General features: G+C 37.4%; 1 protein-coding gene across 4 annotated transcripts in view; it reads right to left on the reverse strand.

Moving 5' to 3' along the window:
- TASOR (transcription activation suppressor) overlaps positions 1-22,629 on the reverse strand; it is a gene marked incomplete at its 5' end in the record, with an annotated part of 56,303 nt that extends 33,674 nt beyond the window's left edge. For all 4 annotated transcript variants that reach the window (XM_006165348.3, XM_027767062.1, XM_014582890.2 and 1 more), the window contains 7 exon segments: positions 1,251-1,375; positions 6,187-6,348; positions 8,754-8,845; positions 10,207-10,279; positions 10,878-10,970; positions 13,562-13,707; positions 22,500-22,629. In XM_006165348.3, coding sequence (XP_006165410.2) covers positions 1,251-1,375; positions 6,187-6,348; positions 8,754-8,845; positions 10,207-10,279; positions 10,878-10,970; positions 13,562-13,707; positions 22,500-22,629 — 821 coding nt within the window.
- Positions 22,630-22,656: the final 27 nt, after the last annotated feature.

Genomic DNA, 22,656 nt, shown 5'->3' on the forward strand with positions numbered 1-22,656 from the left:
GTATTTTCCTATGCAAAAATGTGTTATAACATTTCCAACAGCTGACTGAGTGATGATGGTTTTATGTACTATGAAGAAAAAGACATAATGGTACAGGGGTTTAAAAAGAAAAATGCTCAGGAAGACCTCATAGATAAAGTCACCTTTAAGAAGGGGACCTGAGGAAATGTGGGGATGAATGATGAAGATAGCTGAAGAGAGGGCACAATAAATGCAGAGGCCCTGGCATAGGATAATTCATGGAGCATTCAAAGTATATGACAGAATCAGAAAGGAGGCAAAGAAAATTAATGCCATTCCACAGGTCACCTAAGATCACTTAAGGAAAACATACATAGTAAATGTATGTATTGTGGAAACCATAACTACAGGGCCACATAAAAACAAAACACAAACTATACTATCTTGGTTATGTGAAACAGGATTTGTGTCTGTGGATGGTTTCCAGGCTTATTCACTGACATGAAAAATCGATACATCTCAAACAATTTACATGCAAGAGATAACAATTTGATCTGGGAAACTGATTTAAAAAATTAACCTAGAAGATGTACATAAATGTTTCATGATGCTGTAGCTTTTTAAAACAGCAGTATTTCTAAATTAATAGACATTATATGTGGCTTCTAATATGTATAGATATTAATAGTAAAAATATAAATTTGACCTATACCTAATCAATGTACTTATTCCATGTGCCTAAAACACATTCTGGAATTACCATAAGGGAAAAAGAAAGGGGAATTGCTTTGCTTTGATCACCTTCTATTAGAGCTGAGAAGACACTAACAATGGTACTAAACACTGGCTGAAAATCAGAATCACGTATAAGCTTTTAATAACTACAAACACTGAGGCTCCCCACCAAATATCTGATATAGCTGGTCTCGGCTGGGACCAAGGCAGCTTTTGAAGAAGGAAAGCAAAAACACGAAGTTTCATTGTTAAAGACTGCCATTTGAAAAGAACACAACAAAACTGCCATTTACTCAACTCCACAAACTTCAGTAACAACAACAAAGATGTTAATCAGATGAGGTATAAATTTTAATTGGCGTTTCCACAAAAATTACCTAGCCTTCACAATGCCCTTTTAAAAGTCATCCTAAACACTCAAATATGCAACTAATTTCAAGAAAACTTAAAAAAAAAAGGGGGGGTGGGGGAGGAAAAATTCATCCTCCTAACTTAGCAGCCCAAGATCCATAATCCACTTTCTGGGTGCTATCTAAAACTCATTTTAGTCTTACCTTGATGAAGGTACATACTTTGGAGTTTGTATATCATCTTTGTATGTAAAAGAAACAACTGCATATGGACAAACATGTCTTGGTCTTCGCCTTAGCTCATCAAAGCCATACTCGTAAAAGTAATACTAAAAATAAGAAAATGCAAAATTAACTTCTTTATGAAGGCAAGTAGTAGTGAGGAATCTTACGGTTTACCTGCCTGATTTTTGAGAAATTATGAAACAATTTAGGTGCCTCTGACAAAAATGCCTTTCAACTTCACGTGTTAATTTAATTAAAATAATTTGCATTTGGTATTGTTTTTGTGAGATAAAATATTCTGATGTATATCAGATCCAAGGGTATTACCAGGGATCCCTAAAGTTTACTTCTGGAGAGTTACCATGTGCAACAAATTCTGTAACAAAAATATTACAAATGGAACATAAGCTTCCAGGTCAACCCAAAACAGACAATTCTATACAAAAAGTAAAATGCCAAGGACACAATCTCTACCATACCCAAATACCATTTTGCTTATTATTTCAAAAGGAAAACAGATTAGGGCTCCAAGTACAAACAAAGCAGTAAAGGAAACGTGGCAAAGAAAACACACAGGAGCCAAGTCATCAAATGGCTGAGGCAGCTAGATCCCATGAGGCAAGCTGCACAGCTGAGTCCTGGACCTAGCAGCTTAAAAAAAATGCCAAGCATGTGCATGGGTACCCCAAATCCAGAGAGAAAGGAGACGGGATTGTGGTTGGGTCATCTCCAGGGAGGGGGCTTTCTCACTTTCTCTCTTCCGCCTGCACCCCACCCCCTTCAACAAGTACACATACCCTACAGCAAAAAATAAAATAACAGAACATAAACATAAGGGGGAAAGGCAGCTAGCCTCTCTCCCTTTCACTTATCTGCCACATCGTTCAGGATAAGATTGTGGCTTGCATGTTAGTGATTTCACCTAAAAAGAATGCCTGAGTTTATAAACAAAGCACCATTGTCCTTAAAAAGTTTACTCCCTTGGGAAATTGTGGATTTCAATGATGCTGTTTATCCTAAAACTGCCTGAAAAACTAGACAAATAAACCCAGTCTAAGAATCTTTCGGGAACCAGCAGTTAGCGTAATGTCTATGTCGCTGGACTCCCACATAGTCGACCACGGTTCGCATCCCGGACCCGGTGACTTAAAACTCACACCGGGCACATGTGCGTGCATGCCCAAGATCCCGAGAGGAGACTGGAGGAGAAGGGATTGCGGCGTGACCATCCCCCCCGAGGGGTGATTTCTCGCTTTCTGTCTCTATGTCTCTCTGTCTGTCTGGCGAGCGCATGCGCCCTATAGCAAAAATCTCTCTAAAAAAAAGAATCTTTCTAGGGGCCGACAGGTGGCATGGTGGTTAAAGGCACTGGACTCCCACATGGCCGACCATGGTATAAGTCCTGGACCTGGTAGCTTCCTTTCTTGCTTTCCCTCTCTCTTGTCTCTCAGTGGTCAAACTGGAAAATAATAACAAATAAAGTTAAATTAACGCTTAAAGAAAGAAAAAAAAAGAATCTTTCTGGGGACTGGCAGATGGAACAATGATTTCATCACTGGACTTCCACATAGTTGACTGTGATTCAAGTCCTGGACCTGGTGGCTTAAAACTCTCACTGGTGGGACTAGCAGTTAGCGTAATGGCTATGTCGCTGGACTCCCATGTAGTCGATTGCGGTTCAAGTCGCGGACCCGGTGTCTTAAACTCACGCCGGGCACATGTGCGTGCGTGCCCAAGATCCCGAGAGGAGAATAGAGGAGAAAGGATTGCGGCGTGGCCATCCCCCATTGGGGGTGATTTCTCGCTTTCTGTCTCTGTCTGTCTGGTGAGCACATGCGCCCTATAGCAAAAACCTCTCCACAAAAATTCTCACTGGCAATGTATGTGTACGTTTGCCCAAAATCCTGAGATAAGAATGGAAAAGGCGTTGCAGTGTGGCCATTCCCCGCTGGGGGTGATTTCTGACTTTCTGTTGATCTCTCTCTACAGCAAGCACATACACCCTATACCAAAAATCTTTCTTTCAAAAAAAAAAATCTTTCTGAAGGGGCCAGTAGTAGGTGGCATGTTGTTTAAGGTGCTAGACTCCCACATGGCTAACTGCAGATTGAGTCCTAGACCTGGTGGCTTGAAAGTTTCGTCCGGTGAGTATGCACGTGTGCCCAAAATCCTAAGAGGAAAATGGAGGAAAAGAGTTCTGGTGTGACCATCCACCTAGTGATGTGATTTCTCATTTTCCTCTCTCCAGGGAACACACATGTCCTATGGCCAAAACCTATAAAAACAAAAAAAACTTTCTAGAAAGACCAATAATTATTATTTTTTAATTGCCAGAGTGCACATGTACTCACCAAAGGGAGAAGGAAATAAAGTACCCACCAGTGGTGCAACATCAAATGGCAATCTCCATTTCTCCATCTTGCCAGTATTTAGGGCATACACACATTCTGTGTTTTTTAAGCCACCCGGACCAAGATCCAAATGGTTGTCAGTCACGCAGGATCTAGCTCCCTTACTGTGTTATGGGGCTGGGCCTACTTTATAGCTACACCTTGCTATCTGCCAATATTACTACTACTGCCCAAAAGTGATCAAATGAGCCAGCTCTGGATAACCAGTAAATATAATTTTTCTTAAAAGCCCCCAACTATAGGTCTTTCCCAAGGAGACTTTTCAAAAACAAAGAATTATATTTTACATAAAAATTGTAAAAAAGAGACGATTTCCAGAAGGTCAGCATCCCTATTTTTCACATATAATCCATTTGGACATATACTTTTTAAATGTTTGTTTAAAAAAATATTATAGTCAAGGGACTAGCAGGTGGTGTGGTGGTTAAGGAGCTGGACACTCCCATGTGGCCAACCACATTTCGAGTCCTGGGCCTGGTGGCTTGCTTTCTCACTTTCTCTCTCTCTGTCTCTGTCTCTCTTTGGTTATTCAACTAAAATAAAATGAATGAATAAATAAATATTTTTAAAAATTATAGTCGAACCCTATATAGAAACATAATAACTAGTGCCACCCCTGTGGCATAATGGTTAAGAGAGCTAGATCTCACATGGCTGACCATGTTGTTCAAATCCTGGAGCTGGCAGCGTGACAAACCTACTGAGTATGGACCAGCTGGTGGTATGGTAGCTAAGGCAGCTGGATACCCAATGGTCAACTGTGTGGTTTCAGTCCCAGGCCCAGTGGCTTAGACACTCTGGGCCTGTGTGCGTGCATGCCCAAAATTCTAAAAGGAGGGAGAAATGGAGAACGGATTATGTATGGCATAACTAACGGACTGGGCACACATATGTGAGTGACCAAAAGTCTAAATAACATGGAGAAATGAAAAAGAAGTGATTGCAGCATAACCTGCCCCACTGGAAGATACTTTTTCTCTTTCTTTCTGTGTCTCTTTTAGAATTAATTAGTTTTGCATCTTAAAAAATGTCAACCAAAGAGCCAGGTGGTATGAACGTTAATGTGGCTGAATCCCACACGGCTGATGGCACAGTATGAGTCCTATCCCAACAGCTTGAAAAAACACACTAGGTTGCATCTGTGTACCCAAAATCCCAAGAGTAGAATGGAGAAGGAATTGCAGCATGACCATTCATTCCAAGGGTGATTTTTCTTTCTTTCTCTCCTTCTCTCTCCCTTTTTCACCCCTTTCTTCCCCTCCCAACCCACAGTGAGCACACTATGGCAAAAAAAATAGAATAGTCAACAAAAATAGAAAATATCAGGACCAGCAGTTAGTGTAATGGCTATGTCACTGGACTCCCATGTAGTCAACTGCAGTTCGCGTCCTGGACCCAGTGGCTTAAAACTCATGCCAGGCACGTGTGTGTGCATGCCCAAGATCCCGAGAGGAGGAGAATGGAAGAGAACGGATTGCGGCGTGGCCAACCCCCCCGGGGGGTGATTTCTCACTTTCTGTCTCTCTGTCTCAGTCTGTCTGGCGAGCGCATGTGCGCTATAGCAAAAACCTCTCCCCAAAAAAAAGAAAAGAAAAGAAAATATCTATCAAATCAGGACTAGCAGATGATATAATGGTTGCATCACTGGACTCCCACATGGCTGACTGCGGTTCAAGTCCTACACCTGAGGCTTGAAACTCATACAGGGCATATGTGCATATGTGCCCAAAATCCAGAGAAGAGAATGGAGAAGGGACTGCAGGATGGCCATCCCCCCAGGGGATCAGTCCTCGCTTTTTGTCTCTGTCTCTCAGCAAGTGTATGTGCTCTATAACAAAAATTTCTCAAAAAATGAAAAGAAAATATCTATCAAATGAACAGTGCAAAACATTATGAATTAAAGTATTTCAAGAAGCTTCAACTTGTACTAGGTAGGAGTTCTTTCTAGGTTCAGAAATGCAAGTCACCATTTTTAAATGAAATGAGGTTATGTTGAGTTTGTGATCACACAAAATCTAGTCTGGAGGTCACAGTTTAAGGGCAGGGAAAGCTAGTCTAAGAAGTCTGAATATTATCCTTGGGACTTGAGGAACCACTCTATTTCTGAGCCTTCCTATGAAGTAGTGTACAAATACCAAAGAAACACTGAAGGCTAGCAGTGATATGTGGAAAACAAAGTCTAGACTTGTATAGTGGCAAAGGGAACTGAAAACAGACATTCTGGGGACCAGCAGGTGGTGTGATGGTTAAGGCATTGGACATTCCCACATGGCCGACCAGTTTGAGCCATGGACCAGCTGGCTTGCTTTCTGACTCTCTCTCTTACCCTGTGTGTGTGTGTGTGTGTGTGTGTCTTTCTGGTCAAATTAAAAAATAAATGAATGAATAAATTAAATTAAATAATTCTTAAAAAAAAAAAAAAAAGAGAGAGAGAGAGTCATTTTAAAGGATTTTGTAACAATCTGGTATGAAGTCATAACATTAAGATGGATCGAGAAACCTACCTGAGTAAGCTCATAGGCTCTGTAAGCCAAAAGTGATGTAATTCTATTTGCATTCTTCGACACATGACATTCATGTTTTGGTGTGGGGTCCAACGCACTTTTATTTAACATAGATTCCAAACTTTTTACACCCATGGGGTCATATATACTCTTTATTTTACCCTAAAATAGAGAAAACTTTTTCAGTATCCACCTAAGTCTGATTATTAACTATATGACATTAACATTATAGATGCTTTCCTTAAATATATTATAGTTCACCTATATCAACAATCCTTTTCCCTTTAATACCTGGTGATGAAATTAGCACCTAACAGTTTATATCAATATTAAAACAGTAAGAAAAAAACTAACCACTAAAAAAAAGTCCTTTAGGGGCTGGCAAAGGCATTGGACATTCCCACATGGCTGACCAGTTTGAGCCATGGACCAGCTGGCTTGCTTTCTGACTCTCTCTCTTACCCTGTGTGTGTGTGTGTGTGTGTGTGTCTTTCTGGTCAAATTAAAAAATAAATGAATGAATAAATTAAATTAAATAATTCTTAAAAAAAAAAAAAAGAGAGAGAGAGAGTCATTTTAAAGGATTTTGTAACAATCTGGTATGAAGTCATAACATTAAGATGGATCGAGAAACCTACCTGAGTAAGCTCATAGGCTCTGTAAGCCAAAAGTGATGTAATTCTATTTGCATTCTTCGACACATGACATTCATGTTTTGGTGTGGGGTCCAACGCACTTTTATTTAACATAGATTCCAAACTTTTTACACCCATGGGTTCATATATACTCTTTATTTTACCCTAAAATAGAGAAAACTTTTTCAGTATCCACCTAAGTCTGATTATTAACTATATGACATTAACATTATAGATGCTTTCCTTAAATATATTATAGTTCACCTATATCAACAATCCTTTTCCCTTTAATACCTGGTGATGAAATTAGCACCTAACAGTTTATATCAATATTAAAACAGTAAGAAAAAAACTAACCACTAAAAAAAAGTCCTTTAGGGGCTGGCAGGTGGCTTGGTAGTTAAGGGCACTAGACTCCTACAAGACCAACCACAGTTCAAGTCCCAGATCAGGCAGCTTGGTTTCTCACTTTCTTCCCACCCCCCAACCTCCAGTCAAAATAAAATAAGTACATAAAAAAATAATAAATAAAATAATTTTAAAAAGAAAGTCTTTTGGGGCCTGCTAGGTACCACAGTGGTTAAGGTGGCTGTATGTCACATGGCATACTAGACAGTTTAAGTTCCAGACCCAGCGGCTTGAGAAACATGTTGGGTGTGTATGCATGGGTATGAACCCAAAATCCTAAGAGAATAGAAGAAAAAGAATTGTGACATGGTCATTCCCCAAAGGGGGCTGCTTTCTCCCTTTGTCTATCTGTCTGTCTGTCTCTCTCTCCCTCTCTCTCTCTCTCTCTCTAGCAAGCACATGTGCCCTATAGCAAATATTTAAAAAAAAAAAAAAAGGCCTTTGGATTCATTTAATAAATTCTATTCACAACACTCTTCACAAATCTAAATTACATTACTAATATATTATCTTTTCTTCATCCTTTTCTTTGGAAAGGAAAGCAAACTCAAGTTTGGCAAGCTTAGATCAAAGATAAAAAAGCAATCCCTCTCGAAAGCCTTATGTAGGGACCAGCTAATGGTTATGTGTTGGACTCCCATGTAGTCGACTACAGATGGAATTCCAGACCAGGTGGCTAAAATTCACACTAGGCACATATGCATGCATGCCCAAGATCCCAAGAAAATGGAGAAGGGATTACATTGTGGCCATGTCCTTCTGGGAGGATATTTCTCACTTTGTTTTTCTGGCAAGTGTACACACCCTATAGCAAAAATCTCTCTTAAAAAAAAAAAAGTCTTTGTGTACTAAATCCCAACATGCACTTTTAATTTTTTTTTTAAAGTTTTTTTGCCATAGGGTGCATGTGGTCACTGGAGAAAAACAGTGAGAGGGAAAGTAATAAAAAAAAAATCATCCCACAGAGATGATAGCTACATAGCAGTACCTACTCCTCCAAACTCCTCCTGAAATTTCTGGCACGTATGCATGCACACATGCCTGACAGGGTTTTCAGGCCACCAGGTCCAGGACTTGAACTGTGGTTGGCCATGTGGGAGTCTAACACCTTAGCCACGACGCCACCTGATGGCCCTGAAGTACTTTTATTTTGATGAACTGCTTTAAAGACCTGGGGCCAACTAAAATTAAAATCTAAATCAAACGTTGTATTTGGGAACCAGCAGTTAACGTAATGGCTATGTGGCTGGACTCCCACATAGTTGACCGCGGTTCACGTCCTAGACCTGGTGGCTTAAAACTCACGCCGGGCACGTGTGTGTGCATGCCCAAGATTCCAAGAGGAGAATGGAGGAGAAGGGATTGCGGCGTGACCATCCCCCCCGGGGGATGATTTCTCGCTTTCTGTCTCTAATGTCTATCTCTGTCTGTCTGGCGAGTGCACGCGCCCTTATAGCAAAAATTTCTCCAAAAAAAAAAAAAAAATGTTGTATTCGATCTCTGAAATAAACAAGTTAAAATTACCTTCATTATTTTAAAAATAACAATATCGCCCATTGTCCCAGCTTCCAGAGGATTAGCTTGTAATAAATCAGCATACCTAGAAAGATAAATACCTAGTAGAGAGAAAAAATTTTAAAAATCTGAATTTCAGTAAATAAAACTATGAATATGAAAATAAAAATATTTAACCCCAAAAAAGAAGAGATAAAATATATGACTTTTTTTTTTTTTTTAATAATTACTGGGACCAGCAGATGACATAATGACTGTATCATTGAACTCCCACACTCAACTGTAGTTTGAGTCCCAAACCCGGCAACTTAAAACTCACGCTGGGCACATGTGCATATGTACCCAAGATCCCCAGATGAAAATGGAGGAGAAAGGTCTGCATCATGATCAGTGTCCTAGAGTGAAGGGTGATTTCTCTTTATGTCTCTCTGGAGAGCATGCATGCCCTATAGTAAAAATCTCTCAAAAAATATTTAATTTTACTTATTATTATTATTTTAACTTGACCAGAGGGAGAGGGAAAGTGAGAAAGCAAGTTGCCAGGTCTGCGCCTTGAACCACAGTTGGCCATGAGGGAGTCTAGTTCCTTAATCACCACACTACCTACCAGCCCCTAGTGTGATACCATTTTAAAGAAATGGAAAGATAGCTAATATTCAACCCAAACAAAATAAGAGGCTCACCCACAGTGGGCTGCTAAGATGCTGTGTTCTGTAGGTTGAGACAACATGAGAGACTCTGAGATTCCTAGTCCAACCTGAAGATCAAGTGCAAAAGCACATGCCTGTAAACCTAGCAATTGGTTAGGGCAAAGCGAGCTCTGGAGCTCACGTGTGACGTGGGCAACACAGAAAGACCCCATCTTTAACAAAACTATATTGCCTATAGACTCAGGGAGGCTGAGACAGGAGGATTATAATATGCAAAGACTCTGTCTTGGGGAAAAAAAAAAAAACTCAGAAAAAAACTAAAACTAGTCAAATTTTTCAAAATCATCAAGACTAGAAGACATTAAAAGAATAATAATCTTGGAACCAGCAGATGGACTCCAACATAATCGGACTCGGCAGCTTAAAACTCATGCCAGGTGAATGTGCATGTGAGTCCAAAATTCTGAGGAGATAAGAGAAGGGACTGCAGTATCACTATCCCCCCCCAGAGGTTGATTTCTCACTTTGTGTCTCTATATCTCTATTTCTCATATTAAGTGCATGTGCACATGCACTATAGCAAAAATCTCTAAAAAACCAAAACAAAAACCTTGATCAATCTGAAGTATACAAACTCAGAAATAAAAGACAAAACTGGTTTGGTATTTCAGTACCTGAGACTAGTCTCATTTACTGGAAACATGATAAAGCAAACATGAATTTTATTATAAGGACTGCTGCAAAATTACATGAAATGTTTTTAAGTAGCAACTTAATAGTAGATAAATATAAGTGAAAAAGAAAAAGATTACCCAAGGAAGGACTGCCAAGAATTGTTATTTTGGACTGGCCCACCTGTAATCCTTTTTCACATATGCTTTGAACCTAAATAAATAAAACATTTCATTTTGTAATCACTCTAACATTAAAAATGCAACAATTTGTACACTTGTTTTAAAGAGAATCTAAACTTCTAAACTATATTCTACATGACAGAATTTTCAAAAACATGTCAGTTCATGACCAAATATCAATATGAAACTTAAACTTCTAATGTAACCATACCTAGAAACCATTTTTCTTCATGCTGATTCTCTAAATGCCTGCCACTCATATATTATCATCCTCTTAGACAAAATTAGAACCAGCAAAAATAGTTAAAAGAAAATGCAGCTCTACTAAATTTCTTCTACTACATGGTGAATAAACAGTCCCAGAACATATAATCTACAATATAAAAGATCATCTTTTTTAATAAAAGGAACTATTATCAAGCACATTCTAGAAGAAAACAGAATTGGCAAGAGAAAAAGTTGTATGTTAGAGAAACAAATTACAAAACAAATACTTGCCCCAATTAATTCACTTTTTTCTACTTGTATATGGAGAAACCATTAAATTCACAAATTACTAGTATTGTTCAGTAAGTACAAAATTAGTAACTTACAATGGGAACATCCTCGAAGTTTTCCTATTAACTCACCTGATAGCGATCAACCATCAGAAATGCATAGGATTCCGAAAGTTCCTTTTCTAAACGACCATCAAACTTCAGTTCTCTTCGCTTTTCTGTAAACTACATGAAATTAAATCCATGACAACAATTTAGCATATAATTAAATTTTCAAGCTAACATTTTCTAGGAAATCCTAAACCTACCAAAGCAGACATTATCTTTTTTTCCCTGTACTGGCTACCCTTTCTCTATTTTAACAGGCTCTTTGCCCACATGATAAGTAAGTATCTAGTATTAATCAATTTTCACTAAATTCCTACTAAAACTTTACCACTCCAGCTTGATCATACATGGTAAGTCCCTGTTTTAGTTTTGTGCCTCCTATTTTACTTAACACAGTGCACTGCACAACTTGACCTTAAACTCGATTAGGACAAAGAAAAACATTTTTTTTTCCTAGTTTGCTACAGGGCATGTATACATGCTGGAGGCAGAGGCAGAGAGGGAGACAGAAACTAACCATGCCACAATCTCTTCTCCACTTCCCTCTTAGGATTTTGGGCACACAGGCACAGTGCCTGGTGTGTTTAAGCTGCCAGGTCTGGAGACTCAAACTGTACAATCAGCTGTGTAACATACAGGCACCTTAACCCTCACATCACCAGTTGGTCTATTTCATTTCTTTCTAACTATATTCTCAATGCCAAGCATATAAGATGTGTTCCATACATATTTACAGATTAAAAGAGTGACTTGGTCTAAGCAGTCTAACTATATGTCATTCTAAACTGCTGACACTGACTTTTTCATACAAACAGATTTATATCCAAAATATGGAAGGCAAGCCCTGTAGCACAGAAGGCAAGCCCTGTGCACAGGGAGCTGGATTCAACATGGCTGACCACAGCAACTTGAAAAATACACTGGGGATGGGCCCCAATGGCTTGAAAAACATGCTGCATGTGATACATGCATGCCCAAAATCTCGACAGGATGGTGAGGTGGAGAACCACTGTCCAGCAGGTGTACTCTCTGGCAACTTTTTTAAAAATGAAAAAATGTGCTAGTGCATGTGTCTGTGTACCCAAATCCTGAGGGGAAGAAAGAATGGAGGAAAGAAATTGAGGGGTGAACATATTCACTCTCCCTCTCTGTGGAGTACATAGGCCCTCTGGCATTTAAAAAATACACACACACACACACACACACACACATATATATTCTATATATTGGAATAAGATGAACATATTAGCTCCAAAAGCCATTACTCTCTTCAGTAATAAAATTAATGAATCTCCAAAGTAAATTTTTACATAAAATTATAAAAATTAATTATATAAAATTAATAAATAATCCCTATTATACCACTAAACTACACTGAATTACCAAGTATCAAGGTTTTTAATTTACTCTGGGATCCAGTAACATTAATGCCCTTAGGGAGCCTTTCCAAGTTTAATTCTGGTAGCACTTGGTTAACCAACTTCTAAAAATACAAAATTAATGTCCATTAAAAAGCTATACAGGAGCTAGCAGATGGTGTGGTGGTTAAGGTGCTGGACTCCCACATGGCCAAACACAGTTCAGGTTCTGGTCCTGGCAGCTTGCTTTCTCACTTTCCCTTGTTGTCTCTTGCTAGTCAAGTTAAATAATAAATAAAAGTAAATGAATAATTCTTTTAAAAAAAAGAGAAATCACCCCCCAGGGGGATGGTCACGCCACACTCCCTTCTCCTCCATTCTCCTCTCCTTTTCCTCTCGGCATCTTGGGCATGCACACACACACACTTGGCATAAGTTTAAGCCACCGGGTCTGGAATTCAAACTGCAGTTGACTACATGGGAGTCCAGTGACATAGCCATTATGCCAACTGCTGGCCCCACTGGCGGCTTGCTTTCTCACGTTCTCTCTCTCGGGTCAAATTTAAAAATAACTAATAAATAAAATTAAATAAAGTAATTATTTTTTTTAAATACAATACACATCAAGAAATATTCAAATCTGTATGTGGAAACTTAAGTGCCCTGTCTAATGTGGTCAATTTTTCCTTTCTGTTGACATGTTTTCACTGAGTTTCCACTAAAGATATTAATATAATTCAGCAACCAGACAGTGTGGGGGAAAAAAAAATCATGACTATTTTTTAAAAAAGAAAACAAACAAAACACTTTAATTATCTTCCAATTTAAACTTTTTTTTCCTAATTTGCTACAGGACATGTGTACTCGCCAGAGAGAGAGAGGAAAAGCACTCCTGGGGGAATGACCACATCCTAATCTCTTCATCTCAGGATTTTGGGTATGCACACGCACACACACCCAGTGTTTTTTTAAGACATGTCCCAGACTTGAGTCATGTGAGATCCACTGTTGTAATTACCACACTAATCGACCAGTTGTCCATTTTAAACATTTAATTAACATGTACTCAAAATACGCCTTATTATGAACTTATTAAACCATTATACAGTAAGTTTATTATCCCTATGTTTAAGATACATTCTCAGAAAAAGTTATTTTACATGATCACACATTAACAAAAATTTTAAACAGCAGGTTGAAGTAGTCCTATAGCAATGTTTAAGAAAAAAAGAGATACTGCCATTTAAGACATGTTTTTTCCGTCCGTAATTTGGCTTTTCTAAAACCTTTAACATTTCTAAAGAAACTCATTTATTTTTTCCAAGTAGAGTAAGTCAATTTAAAACATACCTCTTTTTCCAAAAGCTCATTATGTATCAAGCAAGCACGTTTGTAACTAAAATTTGCTACTGAGGTTGGTTCAAGGTAAGATGAATGGAGAATATTTAAAACATCTTCAAATTCTCGAGAGCCTGGAGTTAATGGCTGGAAAAGTGCTAAAATAAAAAAACATTATTAATTTTAAGATTATTCCATCTTAGAGGTAGCTTCTTAATTCTTGCAAGTTTGTTAATCTGACTTTAAATAAAAGGAAAAAAAGGCATCAAGGTTGTATTATTTTGTGACATGCAAAAAGATAACCTAGTAACTCACAGAAGGAAAATTAAAACCAGTGCCTACACACTGCCCAGTTACTTCAGTAACTAGTACCTGACACTATACATACAGATAAGGAGGCTGCAAATTTGCAAACCCTAGAGGTGTTACATTAGCAACCTAAATTGAAGACTCTCAAAGGAATCGGTACATATATACCCAATCTGTTTCAACTCCTATTTTATATTATACTGAAAAAGTATGTCCAGGACCACGTATTTCAGCAAATTAAATGCTTACACCATACATGTAAGCAAATAACATTTAAGACTTTTATGTCTATAAAAAAAGAAAGTGATTCTGATTGTTTTGAATACTAAAGTTGGAAGTAACAGATTATGCTGCACCCAAATGGGATCTTCTATTATCAATCAAATGTATTAGGACATTTATAATAACTAATAATAATGGAAAGACATGGAGTTTTGGAGTCAAACCCACACACAAATATTAGACCTCACATTGACTGATTTCTGGAACATGCTGGGTAAATTACTTAAACTAACGATAGCTTAGTTCTCTCATCCATAAAATGGAATTCAAGCTTTCCTAATAACCACTATATGCCACATGGCATACAGAAGACAAACACATGGAAAAAGTTTAAGTACAGCATCTGTAGCACAACTAAGGCAGCAAGGTTTCTCTCATGCTCCCAACTATTCTACATCCCATTTAGTTTGTAAAATGCTTGAATATGCCACTTATCCTTTGGTATTACTGGTCTAATAACTTCAAATTTCCACTTTAGGCATGAAATATTTTATCAACAAATTTCAAATGAAGTCTGTACATTTAAAAAGAACCACTTATCACTGCTGACAGAACTATTCATAGAAACCATTATTTATTATCTTAATTTTTTTTCAAGGTACCATCTAATACTAATCAATTAATATCAGTGAAAATACTCTAGGGCCAGTACTAAAGTCTACTTGTACATAGTCTTAAATGTAATAGCAGCTAACTTATAAATAAGCTTACTTTTCACTGTTTTTTGTATATGGTTATTAAAGCTTTAAGGGATATGTTAAATGATTTATTCACTCATACATTCATTTATTAAACCATGTATATACTACAGAAATCTCTGTAAAAACGCAGTTTTCATTGATATAATATATAACAAATGGTTACAACTTCTTTGGGCTTGCACACTAAAAAGCTTTTTTTAAAAAAGGAATAAAGTCCACATAGTTATAGTACTGCAATAAAGATACTGACTGGGAATTACCTAAAACAATAATAAAGCACCTAAATAGGATAAGACTACTAAAGAATCCTATAATCAAATTTGTAGCAGATAAATACATTCAATAATTTGACTGCAAGCTCCATGAAAGCAGGAACTTTGTTTTTATTTGTTTCTCATCTTTCTCATATCCCAGTAGTTTAGAAATATGACTACTGGCCCCAAGTAGGTTGAATAAGTGAGTGAAGAAAATGAAAGTAAAGTTCAATTTTTTAAAAAATATTGAATACAAATATATTCTACAACTACCAAAATATGACTTATTTAAAATTAGGAGTCATTCACAAATTTCAACAATTGAGTAATATATAAAGCAAAATGAAAGCTTGGAAAAGCTAAGAGAAATACTATTTCAATTCAAATCTGTTTTACAGAATGTAGGGCAAAAACATTTTCTTTGTGTCAAATGTGACAAAGAAATTGCAAAAATCTTGGAAAGTAAAGCAACATGTGGAAGTCTCTTATAGGCTTTCACATCAATGGGCCAAGCATGATTTAAAAGTTTGGGTTTATGCATGATTTTTATATTTCTAAAACATACCAATAAGAAGTATCACATGGCTATCAAGTACCTGTAAAATTCTTACAAGTCTACATAAAATAAATTTTTAGTTAAGCCTCCCTCAATCTACAATCTAGTAAGTTAAAAATGAGTGAAATCATATAAATTTACATAAGTTAACAAATTATCTCAAAAAAGTGATTAACATTTCCATTTCATATTCCAAAGCAATGTCCTATAATCATGTCACATGTACTCAAGAAAACTACCAAGAGGAAAAAAATTCTTGTAAATCAAAGTACAGAAAAACATTTTCAGATTTTAGGTCTAAGAATAAATACCTGTGTCCTAGGTATTTTGTATTTCAAATGCCTCAATGGATTCACCAGTAGGCCAGAGTAATAATTTCTGATTTTTTCCAATGATTATTTCTAAAAAAATAAAATTATGCTGTAACTACTTTTAAGAATTTCAAGTTAACGTCCTGATTATGGTAGTTTAAAAAATTGGTAATTTGGGACCAGCAGATGGCATAATGGTTACACTGCTGGACTCCCATGTAGTCGACTGCGGTTCAAGGCCTGGACCCAGCAGCTTAAAACTTACCAGGCATATGTGCATGCATGCCCAAAATCCCAAAAGGAGAATGGATTGCACTGTGCCCATTCCCACAAGATAGAATTTTTTACTTTCTGTGTCTCTGGTCTCTTCAGCAAGCACACACATCCTATAGCAAAAATCTCTCAAAATAAGTTCATGTTCTCAACACAAATTCCTTGCTAGTCTATTACCACATATACCCTGATGATGTATCTTCCCTCTGTTGTTCTTTTAAACCTGCTATAGAGCACATGTGCTCAATGGAGAGAGAGACGGAGAAGAAAACTGAGAAAACGTTCTCCCAGGGAGATGGTCATGCTCCAGTCCATTCTCCTCTCAGGATTTTGGGCACATAAACACATGCTCCTGGCAAGTTTTTCAAGCTGCTGGGTCTGGGACTTGAACAGTGAAGTTGGCCATGCAGAATCCAGTTCCCTTAACTAGCGTGTCATCAGCTGATCCATTTCTTAAGAAAATGTCTATACATCATAATCTCAATTATAGGTCATTATTTGAGAAAACCATAATAGCCATGACTATCCAAGTGGAGAGAACACTTTATATCTGAGTCAGCCATCTCACTTCCGGAGTCAGTATCCCATAAACATACTGTTCTCTGGATTCTGAGTTACTAAGTCTACTTTTTGGATAATTGTACTAAGAGCCTTATATGCATTATGATATGTAATCATCAAAGTCACTCTATGAAATTCAATATGCCCATGTCTTAAAACTGAGACAGGTAAGAGGTGATGTGGCCTAGTTACACAACTAATACATATAGCAGAGGGGATTCAAATTCAAGTTGTCTGGTTCCAAATTTTGTCTGATAAACTGTAACTAAAATAAAGACATGTGCATGTGCATTCAAGCTAGAATCTCTAATCATGTCAAGAGTTGGAAAAATTGGACTATTTCCTCATTTCATAGACCAGAACATCATATAAAACAGGCACAAATACCTATAAAAGAATACAGAATTTGCTTTTTCTACCTTTGTATTTTCTCTAAAATTAATCTTCTTAAATATTTTTTCCAATTTTATGGTACCAACAGGTGGTATAATGGTTACATTGCTGGACTTCCATGTAGTCAACCGCGGTTTGAGTCCTTGACCCAGTGGCTTAAAATTCATGCTGGGTTCATGTGCAGGTGTGCCCAAAATCCTGAGAGAATGGAGAAAGGACTCACTGCAGCGTAGCCATCCCCCAAGGAGCAATTTCTCATTTTCTGTCTCTGTCTCTCCTGTGATCGCATGTGCCCTATTGCAAAAATCTCTATAAAAATAAATCTAATTTTATTTTTCCTGCAGAAATAATAGGGCCAAAAGTCCTAACGATACTTTTTTTGGTTTATAATGGTTAACAGCAGTAGCAACTGAAGTTCTTCCACACACTAGGAATCATACTATTTTGCATGCTTCTAAGATTTCCATGAAATTCATGTCAGATAGATAAGTTTATTTCTAATCATACAAGGTTGTCCCTTAACAAAATTAGATTATTTTATAGGGTTGAAAGCACATTTAGGACAAATGGAGATTAATCATTTAGATGAGGATACTTACAGTATCATAGAATCAGAACTATAATTCAAGGCTCTTGACTGCCAGCCATACTATCAATTTCCTTTTACTAGTAGTGTATGCAATATACTCAAAAACTGAAGGTTATATTCAAGTAGTTGGCATACATAAAACTTAGGTTACTAAGCAGTCAATTTTGTTCTTTAATCAAAGAAACATCTTCCTCAATTTTACCAATTTAGTGTTTGAGTAGATGCTTTTGTACCATGTATATTTATAAAAAACAGCATATACACATATACATACAAATAAGCTAGTACTGGGACCAGCAGATGTTGAGGCAGTTACAGCGCTGGACTCCCACATAGCCGACCATAGTTTCAGTCCCAGACCTGGTGGCTTAAAAAGAAAAAAAAAAAAAAAATCACACCAGGTTCATGCGCGTGTGTGCATGCCTAAGATGGGGGAGAAGGGGGGCCGAGGGGGAGTAGAGAAGGGATTGCAGGATGGACATCCCTGGGTGGAGGTGGGCGTATGTGTCTCTCTCATTGTGTCTCTCACTCTCTGGTGAGTGCACATGCCCTAAGGCAAAAAAAAAAAAAACCCTCATAATAAAGTAATTGACTAGTATTTTAAAGTAAGATGGATCACTGCTATCTAAACACACAAAAGAGGAGGTGAAGTATAAATGAAACAATGTCCTGGTTTAAAGTAGCCAATTCATGGAAGAGGAAATATTGGGTTGTTGGAAAAGTCATGCATTTCCACACAAAAATATGTCATTACTTTTCCATCAACCCAATAATTAGCAGCAATAGGCTGGTAATCTGTAATTTCTCTCTGAATCTATAACTGATGTCTACTGGTATTACACTTCCTATTATAATCAGCTACTCACTTGCTCTTCCTATTTTCAAAAGCCACTTTTCTTCCAGTCTAAAAAACTTACTACAATGTTTTAAAAATGGATCTTTCAGGGGTCCAGCAGGTGGCGTGATGGTTAAAGTGCTGGACTCCCACATGGCCAACTACTGTTCAAGTCCCAGACCTGGTGGCTTGCTTTCTCTCTGGTGAGTGCAAGTGCCATATAGGAAATTAATAATAAATGCCTATTTTTTAAAAAAGAAAAATAAGATTACACCAGGTGTGAGTGTATGCATGACCAAAATCCTGAGAGCAAATGAAGAAAGGACTGCAGTGTAGCCATCCCCCCTAGAGGGTAATTTCTCGCTTTCCCTGACTCTCTCTAGCAAGTGCATGCATCCTATGGCAAAAAGAAAAAAAAAATCATTTTTCAATCAACAAGGTCGAGCACAGTACAAAATTTGGAAGACTAGGTATAGATAGATCAAGAAATACAAATGAGTAAAACTTGTTTTTTTGCACTGAGGATAGGTCAAAGAAAATTTAACCTCTATTACTTAGAAATTAGAAGCATGTAATTCTTCTATATAGATATGAGATCTATGGTTCTCACCAGTTATCTATAAATTACTGAAAAACCATGGATATTTTCTTAAGGGTGAAACTTGACCCCTATGGCCTCTAAAAGACAACTGCAAATTTTGTGGGAACACAGATGGAAAGTAGAATCAGCCATTAATTCTCATGGACTAAACCAGTATGGAAACTAGTACACGAAGGCAGTTCATTTTTGAGATTCCCTTGTGGTCTACAGAAAACATTAACCAATAAATATTTTTAAGTGAATCATCACTACTCCATTTGCCAAGAACTATGGAGGGAAAAATCCTATCAAATTAACAATTTTCATTTACTTTTGATGACTTAGTAGGTGTAGAGTAAAAGACGGCAACAGTGAAATAACTACTAACAAAGTAAAATTCTAGTTTGGTTAAATGTAGTAACAGTGCCTTTACCCTACAGAAAACAGCCTAACCACTAGATTACATATACCAAAAACAGTAAAAATTATATAGTGTTCTAATCAATAGTTAGGTCATTAACTAACTATGAAGATACACTAAATACTTCTGAATTTAAAAGGGAAAAAATAACCCTTTTCTTCAAATAGATGATACCAAAATCTAACTTAATTCCTTAGATTGTTAAGAATCTCGCTAAAGTTTTGAATGTTAAGTACTCTACACCTAGGTTAAAATTCTAACTCCACCGTTTACTATCTGTGCAACATAAGAGGACAGTTACTCAACTTCTCGGTACTTTAGTTGCTCATCTATAAAATGGGAATAGCACTTTCCACGTAGGATTGTTGAGATTTAGTTAATACATGTGAAGTGCTTACAATGCCCACAACTTATTGATCACTGTAAGTGTTTATCGACAGTATTACTCAACTATTAATAGCAGAATGGTATTATTTTTTATGTCATGTATCAAAGGAACAGAATTCTGAGTTAACAAGTTATACTCACAAAGTATTTAACTTTTAAGGTATAAAAAATATTCAAGTTCAATTGTTTAATTTCACAAGCACAGGTCTGCCATTTTAAAATATGAATGCAACAGAACTTTTGATACTGAAAAGTTCAAGCAGGTATTTACTGAAATATATCCAATATTCATGATAAAAGACTCAGATGGCCACAACTAGCAATACCTAGTCAAATCCTATACAAAGTGATGCTTTTACATTTTAAGCCTTCCAAGAGATGTTGGTATGAAGTGGGAAACTAGCAACACCTGCATTGTTTCTGATTATTTTTTTATTAATAAGTTGAATTTTTTTTTCCTAGTAAATTCTATTACCAAGCACTAATTTCTCTCAGCTTGGACAAAATAAAGTCCATGGTAGTAAAATAGTTGCTCATTTAAAGTCCTATTTAACACTATTATTTGAACAGCTGCTGCCCAATTTATAAATATCTAGGTAAGTTAAAAATCACCCATTTTCCCTAAACATGGGAAAAAATGCACTGTAACATGTCTTCTTTACCCATGATTTTCCTGACAGGTGAAAGGTAACAAACCTCTCTCTAAATAAAAGTGGAAAATAAAATTTTTCCCCAAGGAGTATCAGACTCAGGAAAAACAGCTTGTATTTTCTAATTGCTCAATTATTTCTACTTTTAGTGTATTCAACTGAAATCTATTTTATAGCATCCTCTGGCTATAGTTTATCTAATGTTTAAAAGATGCACTCACAAAAAAACAGTACCTTCCCACCTTTCAAACCAATTGTAAGGGCTCCTAGGCCAACTTTCTGGTCCTAACAAAAGGTAAAATATATATTGTGCTTTGTTCCTATTTTCAGGCACTTAATTTCTCAAAGAAAAATAGACTTCAAAATACTTCTTATCACATCTTTAAAAAAAAAAAAGTCAACCTCCTACCTCATAACCAGGGCCCATGTGAATTTAATTCCTCCAACCTAGTCTCTCCCAACTGATGACTTAGGTTAGGCATCTAACTTTCTTCATATAGATTATGATGATACATGTTAACTAAATACACCAAAAGAACTGGCAATCTTGACCTTTAGAAGTTATCTCTTTGAACCTAAAATATTGCATTGACTTATTAGAAAGTATTTCTAGAAACATTCTTGTTAGTGAACAAAGGTTAACTTCATCTTTGTCTACAGGGTTTCACACAAACTTTCAAGGCTTTGTCTTCCAAATAGAAATGAACTTTATTATGCTGATAAAAGCCTCTAACAATCCCTGTTGTGCAAATGGAGCTGCTTGTGCATATGGAAAGAGGAAGCACAAGCTTCAGTCAAGATTGTCTTTACTAAGGAGTCAAATGACCATTAATATTAAGGTTTTCTAAAAATTAAAAAAAAAATCCCTATTATTTTGTAAATCGAATCATGAAAAACTAAGCCACACGGGGCAAAAGGGAAAAGGATTTTTAAAGTTGTCAATCTAGAATATCCATAATTATTGGATTGTGAAAATACTCTAACAACTTAGAAATCTGACTCCGTAGTCATAATATAGCAAGAATAAAATAAACCTACTAAATGTAACTGTTCCCATGCTGGTTCCAAAAGCTAAGACTGAATTTTTTAAAATCTTAACTTCTACCATCTGCAACACCAAGATGGTGACTCTTGGGCATGAGCTAACTTTTCGTTACTATTTCCATACGGAAATTACTGCACCAAGAACCTACCTTCCCATTCTTTTCGATTACAAGAAAAATCACACTGAGTTTGGACTTCAAAAGAGACCTATTTAATCTAACGCTTCAAAAACAAGAAAAAAAAATCTACATGGAGATGAGTGTGATGGAAAATATATAGCAGTGTGCATGGATCACATCTACCAATGGAGACTTCCAAATAAGGGAAGACGGCTGACATCAAGTAAATTTCAAGTAGACACATAGAGCTGAAGAATTTCCATAGGGAGAAGCACTTGTGGTCCTCAGAACGCAATGGCCTTGGAGAAAGCCCCAGAATCCATGGCCACGGGCTATTTCCACAGTGAGACTTCTCAGAAGCATCCTTAGGAGGACACATCAGCTTCTCTGCCTTCAGGGGCTGGGAGGGAGGGGCGCCGAGCACCATCTTTCCTCTTATGGGCAAGCTTCCAACCTGAGCTACTTCCAACTTCCACGGGGAGAGGGGGAGCAGGGGAGCGTGGTTCCACTGCTTTCCTCTCGCACAAGCGCAGCAGCTGAGCGGCCGAGGCAGTGAGGGGAGGCGGCTGGCGCTGCATGCGTGTTTACGTGTCTCGCATGGGTGTGGGGAGAGGAGACAGAGAGGTTCTAATGAAAAGATGGAGGGGAGAGAGAGAGAGGGGTTGGGGAGAAGGGGAGGCACCACCTTTCTTTTCTCTGCTCTTCCTGGGGATCTGAAAACTCCTCCTAACAGGCCTTTCGGGCTCTTCCGGGCCTTTGGGGAAAGCAGCCGCGCCCGCCTCCGAGGAGTCCCGAGGCTGCTCGTGGCCGAGGCTCTGGCCGAGATACAGAGGTTTGAACTG

This window comes from Tupaia chinensis, unplaced genomic scaffold, assembly GCF_000334495.1.
Source record: "Tupaia chinensis unplaced genomic scaffold, TupChi_1.0 Scaffold143906_1, whole genome shotgun sequence".
Classification (NCBI taxonomy): Eukaryota; Metazoa; Chordata; class Mammalia; order Scandentia; family Tupaiidae; genus Tupaia; species Tupaia belangeri.